The sequence below is a fragment of the Gossypium arboreum genome, chromosome 11 (genome assembly GCF_025698485.1).
Source record: "Gossypium arboreum isolate Shixiya-1 chromosome 11, ASM2569848v2, whole genome shotgun sequence".
NCBI classification, from domain to species: domain Eukaryota; kingdom Viridiplantae; phylum Streptophyta; class Magnoliopsida; order Malvales; family Malvaceae; genus Gossypium; species Gossypium arboreum.
In genome coordinates this window covers 133,624,997-133,634,708 of record NC_069080.1, presented here as the reverse complement: position 1 = coordinate 133,634,708, position 9,712 = coordinate 133,624,997, and the positions used below count along the sequence as shown (strand labels likewise).

The 9,712-nt window shown below is 34.9% G+C and overlaps 2 protein-coding genes across 2 annotated transcripts; both read right to left on the bottom strand.

Moving 5' to 3' along the window:
• Positions 1-1,361: 1,361 nt before the first annotated feature.
• LOC108465922 (disease resistance protein RPV1-like) lies at positions 1,362-4,353 on the bottom strand. The gene is made up of 3 exons (XM_053021579.1): positions 2,927-4,353; positions 2,079-2,836; positions 1,362-1,812 (listed from the first exon to the last, which is right to left on the bottom strand). Exons 1-2 carry the CDS (start codon positions 3,989-3,991, stop codon positions 2,573-2,575), a joined length of 1,329 nt encoding a protein of 442 aa, XP_052877539.1. The 5' UTR covers positions 3,992-4,353; the 3' UTR covers positions 1,362-1,812; positions 2,079-2,572.
• An 865-nt stretch (positions 4,354-5,218) lies between these two features.
• On the bottom strand, positions 5,219-7,198 carry LOC108471851 (disease resistance protein RPV1-like). Its single transcript, XM_017773405.2, has 2 exons — positions 6,551-7,198; positions 5,219-6,262 (listed from the first exon to the last, which is right to left on the bottom strand). The coding sequence occupies exons 1-2, from the start codon at positions 7,036-7,038 to the stop codon at positions 5,314-5,316; spliced, it is 1,437 nt and encodes a 478-aa protein (XP_017628894.2). The 5' UTR covers positions 7,039-7,198; the 3' UTR covers positions 5,219-5,313.
• Positions 7,199-9,712: the final 2,514 nt, after the last annotated feature.

Here is a 9,712-nt window from a genome sequence, read left to right as displayed (position 1 = left end):
GCGTACGGGGCTGTGTTGGCGTGGTTGCTGGAGACTGGGGCGTACGGAGGCGATGTGGTTGCTGCTCGTGAAGGCTGCGGCGCGAGGACCCTTCTGCCCTAGGGTTTGCCGAAGTTTGGCTTGGCTTTCGGGCTATGGGTCATGTAACTAGACTAATGGGGTATTGGGTCCTCTGTAACCTTAGCGTTTTGGGCCTGTTCTTGTAGTTGGGCCACGGGTCTTGGTAATTGGACTGTAAAATTGGACCATGGTTATTTATATTTTATTTTTATTTATTTATTTTTGGGTTTCAAGGGGGCCGGGCAAATTGGCCTATTTACATGTGGTCTTTTTGCAGTGAATGCTTGGTGGAAAGCTCTTTTTTTCAACATCCTTTTTTGATTTCTCCCTTTTGTCAAGCCATGGTTTCTTCTCTTTCTGACTTACACCTGAGCTTTCTTTGACCTTTGCTTGGAAAGCTCCTTCAGGATGCTCTTCTTGCCTATTAGTCCTCCTTTGCTCATGTGCATACAAGGAATTTACCAACTCAGGCAATGAGATGGTTGATAAATCCCTCGAGTCCTCCAATAAAGAAATCCTTGACTCAAATTTCTCAGGGAGAGTTGTAATAACCTTTTCAACAACTCTGTTCTCACTGAAATCATCACCAAGGAGCCTAATGTTGTTGACTATGGCCATTATCCTATCAGAGTACTGCCTGATGGTCTCTGACTCTTTCATCTTCAAGTTCTCAAAGTCTCTCCTAAGGTTGATTAGTTGCTGCTGTCTTGTCTTGTCTGACCCCATAAACTCCTCCTTTAGCTTCTCCCATGCTTGCTTTAGTGAGTCACATGCCATTATCCGAGTAAAAATCACATCGGATACTCTATTTTGCAAGCAAGCCATAGCCTTGTGCTTCTTGGCACAATCTTCACTATGTTGCCTTATCTGTGCAATGGTGGGATTGGCCCTCAATGGAGGTGGTTCAGCATCATTCTCTACAACATTCCACAAATCGTGTGCTTGGAGGTATGTCTTCATCTTCACTGCCCAAATGTGGTAGTTTTCTCCAGCAAACACAGGTGTTGGTGGTGGTGTAAAACTTATCTTGCAGCAACAAAACAACAACTTCAACTTCTTCCTCTTTAAGTTTTCTCCACAGAAAAATACCAACAACAGAGGCCCTTAAAGATGACAGGCTCTTGATACCATTTGTTGGGTTTTAAGAACAGAGAAAGAAAACAAAAGCAAGTAATTCGGATGAAGTATGAAGCTCTATCTGGAAATAGAGCAACAATGTAATTAACCCGGATAAAATATAAAAGAAGCTTAAGCTTCAAAGACTTGAGACTTGCAGAGAGAAACTACCAACAAAGCAGAAATTTTTGGAAGAAAATGAATTTTTCTTTCTTTCCATTTCATCTGGCTAAAGTATATATGTGTTACAATAAAATTGACAGTTACCTAACATAATTGGTCCGAAAATGCTTGTCAAAAGCTTAGCTAAAATTACAAACAAAATGTAGCTGACATACTAGCTATCACATTCAAATCTTGACCAAATCCTACTAACTTAAAATTTAGATTACAAAGCAACCAAGTCAAGTTACAAATAAACAAAATGATTTTGCTTCATTTGGTTCAGCTCAAATGCTAGTTTGCATGTTGCATTGCATGCTAAAGCTTAACAATTTCTTCCAAATCATTCTTATACACTATTCCAGCACCACACTTTTTCACCTTAAGACTGTGACCAATTGGGGTTGTGAAAGAAAACTCAAGCATATTACAACCAGCTGGTCCAACTAGCTCTAAAAAAGATAGCCTCCATATCTGCATCATGTCAAAATGTACACATTTCAATTATGTAAAAAAGGAATGAATTAAGTAATTAAAATTTTAAATGGTATAAAAAATTATGTTATCAACATTTGAGATATATACATGTTTAATATGAGTATGAATAATAAATATAAAATCTTTTGGTATATAAGAAGGATTATATATAACACGCAAATAAGTCATTCTAACTTAAAATGAAATAAAAAACATAGAAATGTAAAAAAAGTTAGTAGGACAAGGTTGGTTTAGTAGTTTACCACAATTAATGCTTCTGATGAGATTGGCCCGTTATAAAACTGAAAAGTTTTTGCATCCGTTTTGGTTGTGGCCCTTCTTCCTCAGCTTCCTCGTAGATATTACATTTTCGTTTTATGTGAGAAGTGTTACCTACTGATTCATCGTTTTGAGCAGAGTGCTGGTGGATTTGTTCAAAATTTGGAAAACTTTGAGTGCTATGGCATTGCAACTCTTTTATTTCTTCCAAATCTTTCTCGTACACTATTCTAACACCACACTTCTTCACCTTAACACAAGGGAAATGTGGCGTCCTGAAAGACACCTCAAGCTCATCGCATTTTTTATCTAAGCCATCTGTTGCCCATAAATTATTGGTTTCACAGTCACCACATTTATCTTCCAAGGAAAATGGATATAATTTATCACGCGACCAATAACGAAGAAAAAGGTGATCTTTCATTATTCCTCTACCCAACCCCAAGCCACTACTATTAATCTGTCGAGAATTTCTACCTCAAAAGATAGATCCATTACAGCTGGCTTGTTCAGAATTTCTACAATAGATACATGCTCCACAAACGATAACCTCGTTATCCCTTGAAGCATCATTATTGACAAAAATACAGCAACAAGCAACTCCAATCCATTGACTATCTTTCCGAAGGTTGATAGGTAGGGGCATCTTAATTGAACAGTCATTTTTTTGTTGGCTAAACCATTCTGAGATTTCACTTCCGGGCATAATAATATCAAACTTTTTTCTTGAATTTGCAAATGCCTGCAAAATAAAACACAAGTCGTTTGGTACCTAAACCAATAAATTCTCAAGTATGAGATTTTGTAAGGGAGAAAGTAGAGATAAATCGACCTTAAGATGTTTTTTCAGCAGTGTTAATGCATTGATATTCTCAGCCAATTTGAAGCAGTTAATGGCTCTAATGAAACCCAAATCCACTAAATTGCATGCTTTTGATGGACTTGCAACTACTTCAAGTGAAGCACAACCATCTATCTGCACCCTTTCTATACTTGCTAGAAGCTCAGGCAAATATTTAAGTTTCATGCAATTTGACAATCCAAGAAACTCAAGCTTTGAGAGTCGAGTAAGAGATGCAGGTAGGCTGATGAAATTGTTACGCTTAAGATCAAGGAATTCCAAAGAGGATAGACCATGAATATCTGCTTCACCAAGAGTGCAAATGTTGCAATTTGACAATTCAAGATACCCAAGCTTCGAGAGTCGAGTAAGAGATGCAGGTATGCTGATGAAATTGTTACCACTAAGATCAAGATGTATCAAAGAGGATAAACCAGAAATATCACGTGGAATATCTCCTTCACAAAGACTGCAGTCCCTTACTTTTAGCACTCTTAATGAACTCAAACCTGACAACAAAGGCAACATCCGAGCCATGGGATTCGTCCTTCTTCCTTGGATTACCCTGAAAAGAGAAGGTAAATTTGGTAGGAACTTATATGATCGTCCCTTGCGCCCATTGAAAGACAGAACTTCAAGATTTTTAAATTGAAAAATGAAGGATGGTGGTTCTGTTATAGCTGTTTCACTCAAGTCGAGCTTTTCCAAAAACTTTGCTTGCTGCAAATTCTCCCATAAATTTTCCACTCTATAACAACTGGAAAGATCTAGAATTTTTAGACGTTCCATTTTCCTATCAATCTCCGGAAACCTTGCAAGACTTGAGCAACCTGAAAGAATTAATGTTTCAAGAGATTCCATTCCAATTTTGGTCGGAAGAGTCCTAAGACTTTTGCAATCTCTTAAATTCAAAAGTTTAAGACTCTTAAGCACTCCGATTGATGGATGAACATCCACTAATTTGGTACAACCTTCCAAAATCAAAACTTCAAGATTTGATGCTGTTGTGAAGTCTGGTGTCTTGATCAGGTTTTGGGACCCTTTGAGGTTCATCATTTTCAACTTATACAAGGGCTGTTGAAAACACTAACAAATTAGATACAAATGAGAAAACATAATAATGCTCATTTTTATTTTTTTTACCTTAATCAAAGTTTTATCATTTATGTTAAAATAAGCTAAAACATAAGGATAAGATGAGTTAATTCTTACTCTATTTTCCTTCCATAATTGTTCAATGTGACTATATGGTAAAAGAAGTGCGATAAGGTTGTTCGGTTGGAAGCTTGAAGGTAAATATTTTAAAGGATATCCTGTCCAATCTAAAAGTCGTAGTTCATTAGAAAGATATTTAAGATCATCACAATTTGATAGGCAAAGCACTTTGAGCAATCTCAATTTTTTCATCTTCGAGAAGGTATCGACACTCAAATTGAGCATTTTGGTTGATTCCCTAATAACAATGAGCAAAACAAAAATGAGCTTCAAAATATGCTAAAACATTCAATATCTAAAAGCTATGTTGCATTGATATTGTTTTCTTAAATACCCGTATGAAATACTTATATCTAATGCATATCCAAATACGAGTATTAAGATATGGTTCTTTTTAAGAACTCGTTAAATACATGAAATTTTAAAAAATTTAACATACCCATATTGAAGACATTTATGTCTAACAATTACATTAGACTACAAAATACTTAATCGTAAAAAATTCAATTTATATTTTGATTTATACTTGATACTAAAACAATGCATAAATCTATAAATAAACCAAACAATGACATGTAACTAAAATGAAACTATTTTCATTTAAAAAAAACTTTTGATGATATGTTACAATCTAATTCATTTATATAGACTATTAGTGCATTAAATATATATCATGAGTATTTCAAAAAGTCATACATTCTCTATTGCTTCTTTTGAAAGAGTAATATGTTGCTAGATAAATTTCATAATTAAACATTGAAATATTGTGTCAAAGGTTTTGCTATAGTTTCTTATCATATTTCAAAAATAAAATCATTATTTACAATACACATAGATATAAGTTTATGTGTGTCTTCTTACCTTTATTATTAATGATCATGCCTTCAATCATTTCGTAGCCTAAAAATTAAAAAACAAAAAATAAGAAAAAAAAATAAATGCGGTATAATGTAGGATAAAACTATTTAAATGAAAAAAGAAATAGTATGTAACTTTTGTTGAATAACTTACAGTATTTTTTGTTAAGATATGATGGACGTCCATTTCCTCCCACAATCTGCAACGCTTTCCAGGTTCATCAACACATTTTTCTCTAACAATTTTTCTTCCCATTTCTTGCAACAAGTCATGCATCCTCAAATATTTGTTGTTTTTATCGACTTTTATGAGAGATTTTTTAATGAGAACATCAATTCTAATAGTTGGGAAAAACTCACAACCATCCAATTATTGATTACAAAATCTTTCTTCTCCCCATTGAAGAAACATGCTATATCTAGAAATATATTCTTCTCCCTTTCTTCTAGTCCTTCAAAACTAATTTGAAGTTTATCGAGAATTTCTTTATTAGAATCTCTTTTAAGTCTTTCAATTGCACTTTTCCATTGAGTTGCATCTCTACCGCATAAAAAGGAACCTAAAACTTCAAGAGCTAAAGGGAGTCCACCAGCATAATTTACAACATGTTCAGAAAGCTCAATAAAATCATCTTTTGGCACTGTATCACTATGGAAAGCTTTCAGATAGAAAAGTTGAAGCGCATTTTTGGGATTCAATGTTGTGGGCATATACACATCATCAACTCGACAACATCGAAGCAAATGTTCATCTCTTGTTGTTACAATGATTCTGCTCCCTAATCCAAACCAATCATGCCTTCCAACCAAGCATTTTAAGTGTTGTATGTTATCAACATTATCAAGAACAATAAGAACCTTTTTGTGAGACAACCTATGGCTAATTATGTTATTCCCTTCATGAACATTGAAAAAGTTGAAGCATTCATCATGAAAGATCTGTGAAAGAAGTTGTTTCTGTAAAGAAACTAATCCACATTTGTCTGAAACTTCTCGAATATCAGCAATAAAACTTTTACCTTCAAAATGAGATAACATTTGACCGTAAGCAATTCTTGCAAGTGTTGTTTTACCGATGCCACCCATTCCACAAATCCCGATAATGCGGACATCATCTTCCCCAATGTTTATTTTCAAATATAAATCTTCTAAGTGTGCACCAATTCCAACCAAGTCGCTATGAGTAACTGGATATGTCTGACATAATTTTGCTGATATCTTCTTAACAATCTCTCCAATAAATTTTGATTCATGCCTATAAAGAAAGATATTTTAATTTTTTGAATATTTTTTTTTGATATCTTTCAGATGCACTTTCTTTTTCTATGAATCATGGAACATAATATAATTTGGAACCAAGAATTAAAAAGGACGATCTTTTGCCGAACCAGAATACAAAATTTGCTCTTTTATTGAAATATGACGCTTTTCAATTAAACACATAGGATTATAAAATATTATATATATAAAATTCATATAATATAAAAACTAACAAGTTTCTGGTGATTAAAGCTAGAAAAAAACGAAGAAAAGAAAGAATTACCTGTTATTTAAATGCCATCCCTTGATTCCAGCCACTTGAATTAAAGCATTTCGCCACCTTTGGATCTTATCACTACCTTCTTTGTATCTCTCTTCATGTCTGGCAAAGGCTTCTTCCACTTTCTTTTTTTGTTTACTTAAATCAGATGGTTCAACATGGTAAAAAATTGGAAACACTTTATAGCCGTTGTTGTTATGTTGTTTAACAATCTTAGCAAGCTCCTCCAAGCACCAACTTGAGAAGGCATAAGTTTCTGAAAAAACGATTACCGAGCACCATGATTGCTGAATTACTTTAAAGAGTTCTGGCGCGATCTCTTCGCCGGCCTCCAGCTTTGGATCATCTCTGAAAGTGGCAATCCCGCTCCTCTTTATAGCATTATAGAGATGATCTGTGAAGTTCCTGCGAGTATCTTCACCTCTAAAACTCAAGAAAACATCATATTTCTTTTTAGAAATGGACGATAGAGTTGAAGGTATTGATAACATGAGGATGTATGAGAAGAAGATATTTCTTTCTAAAACTCAAAATCAGAAAATAATTCGCCCAATACCGCAGAAAGAAACTGGGAACAATGAATATATGAGCATAAGAAAGAGAAAAAAAGATAAAAAATAGATGAGGGATGACGTTCTTTCCAAGAAGGTGAGAGTTGAAAAATTGGAGGCTAGTTTATTCAATTATACGCAATAATTAAAAATGTTGGACGGTTTGTATTTTACAATTAAAGAGTAGATATGACAAACAAAAATAATAATTAAAAACAAGTGATGCAAACTTATTGGCTTATTTTATGTTGCCTATACAATTAGTAATTAAAGTTGATAGCTAAATTAGAGACGACAGAGCTTTGATAATATCTAGCCAGTGACAATGTGGTTAAAGAAAATGTAAACAATCTCTTAGGGAATGTTAAACATATACTTATATTTGTGGTGTTAAAAATATTAAATATATTAAATATGGATCTTACGGAGCACGACGGAAGCGATTAAGGTGAACCAGCGAATAGATCAACAAAGAAAGTTTGAATACGAGATATCGAAGGAAAATCGGGATGTCGTAATGGAAACTACACAAGAAACTTGGAAATCTCTTTCTTGGAAAGATCGCCTAATGGGTTTAGGGCTATACTCGAATGAGAAAACATCAGTCGTGATAGGATCAGAAGAAGATGAAGATCTTGAGTTAACAGAAGATGATGTGGAGCGCTCAACAATCAATGACATTCCTTCGATTAAGTTTTCTGATTGAATTAACCAAATCCTCATCAAACACATGGAATTCACAGTAGTAAATAAACTGTTGGGGAGAAATATAGGTTATAATGCACTTCAAAACAAGGTAAATTCGCTTTGGAAACCCTCCCAACCATTTCGACTAATGGATGTGGAGAATGGTTATTTTCTGGCAAAATTCAAAAATCCAGATGACTACGAGAAGGCTTTGTGCTAAGGGCCTTGGGTCATCTTTGGTCAGTATTTAACAGTACAACCATGGACAATGGACTTTAACCCCACTCAGCCACACCCTAGCACAGTTATGGCCTAGATCCGACTCCCCAGATTACCTGGCCACATGTATAAACGACAAGTCCTAGGGGAAATCAAGGCAACGATTGGAAAAGTCGCAAAATTTGATTTCAACACCAATAACGGTGTAAGAGGGAGATTCGCGAGAATGGCGATCTTCATTAACTTAGACAAGCCCTTGATTTCTCAGGTCATTATCAATGGAGTAACTCAACGAATCAAGTATGAACACCTCTCAACGGTTTGCTTCCAATATGGGCACTATGGACATACAAAAGAAATATGCCCCAAAGGAGAGATGGGATTGGAAGGATTCGGAGAAGGAATTCTAGGAGACAAACTAGAACAGGGACTCACCTTAGGGGAAAATAAAGGAGAGAACTCAAGTCAAAGTGTATACGACCCGTGGATGCTTGTTGAAAAGAAGGCAAAGAAAATCAGCAAAGTAGGAAGGAAGGTTGACAGCAAAAGAGCGGTAGGTGCAGAAAGGAACTCAAGATTCTAGGTGTTGGAAAACATAGATAAAGATGGATCTTCAAAAGCCCGTGAAGAGGAAATAGGAATGGATATTGAACAAATTAATCCGAGGCCTTAAAAATGTGGATGAGTCGAAATTAAATAAATTGAAATCACAATTGTGAAAAGAAACAGAATTGAGAAAAAAGGGGTTTTCCTATTGAGAGATTCTAGCCTCCGGTTATCTCGATCCTCCTTTGGTTCAACCATCGGCTTTTAGGTGATCCTTCTCATGATCGAATAAGTCAGTTATAGTGGAAGAGGGCGCCTACGACCACCAGCTCCACTTAGGTTAAAACTTTACAATCTTGAGGAACTTAACTCTAGCTAACTGTCACTTTTGTGGGACCATCTTACACTAGGTCATCGCTTCTCAATGGTGAATGTCATGCCATTTCATCTCTTGGGCTCGACAACATCTGATGCAATAAGTTAACGAACCAACTGTGCAATCCTTCCAAAACATAAAAAGTGGTCGTTCCTTGCACAAGATGAAAAGATTGCTTTTGGAAGGACATGGACAGAAGTGAGTCCCGTAATGCAGAGAAATGATGAATACTCGTTGAGAAGGCTAATTGCAGATTCTAAGCCTCATGAACTCTTTTGGAGGAGTCTTGATAACCTTTAGTTAGATGAGTTTAATGGCTCGTGCTTTTCGGGAAAAGAACACAGATGTAATAGAATGGAATTTTTATTGGAAAATAAAAGGAACAAAAAGCTAAAAGCTTTAGGGAAAAGGAGTTTTTTACAGAATTGATTAGTGAATATTCATGCCACTCCATCTCCTATTTATAGTACATAAAAAACTTAATTTGCTCCTAATTAAACTCTAGAAGGTAAGAAAAAATATAATTTGAAATTAAATCTAAAAAATATCATAATAATCCTAACAATAATCCTAAAAGTAAAATTCAAATTTAAATAAAGTCTTATGTTCATAAATCTCTTCTTTTAATTTTTTTCCCCAAGTTTTTCACACTATGTATTTTCGGCACCATTTCTTTCCTATTTCGCATGCTGACCTATTTTGTCTTTAATTTCACTCTTTTTTCCTCCAAATTTCTTTTTTTCCTTCAATTTAGTCCCTACAAGATAAAAAACCATAAAAAGCCCA

Excerpts from the sequence above, each read along its gene's own strand:
- LOC108465922 (XM_053021579.1), bottom strand. The coding sequence starts at position 3,991 with ATGATGAACCTCAAAGGGTCCCAAAACCTGATCAAGACACCAGACTTC. Across the intron at positions 2,837-2,926 it reads TGCTGAAAAAACATCTTAAG|GCATTTGCAAATTCAAGAAA; the intron begins GTCGATTTATCT and ends TTTATTTTGCAG.
- LOC108471851 (XM_017773405.2), bottom strand. The coding sequence starts at position 7,038 with ATGTTATCAATACCTTCAACTCTATCGTCCATTTCTAAAAAGAAATAT. Across the intron at positions 6,263-6,550 it reads GGATGGCATTTAAATAACAG|GCATGAATCAAAATTTATTG; the intron begins GTAATTCTTTCT and ends CTTTCTTTATAG.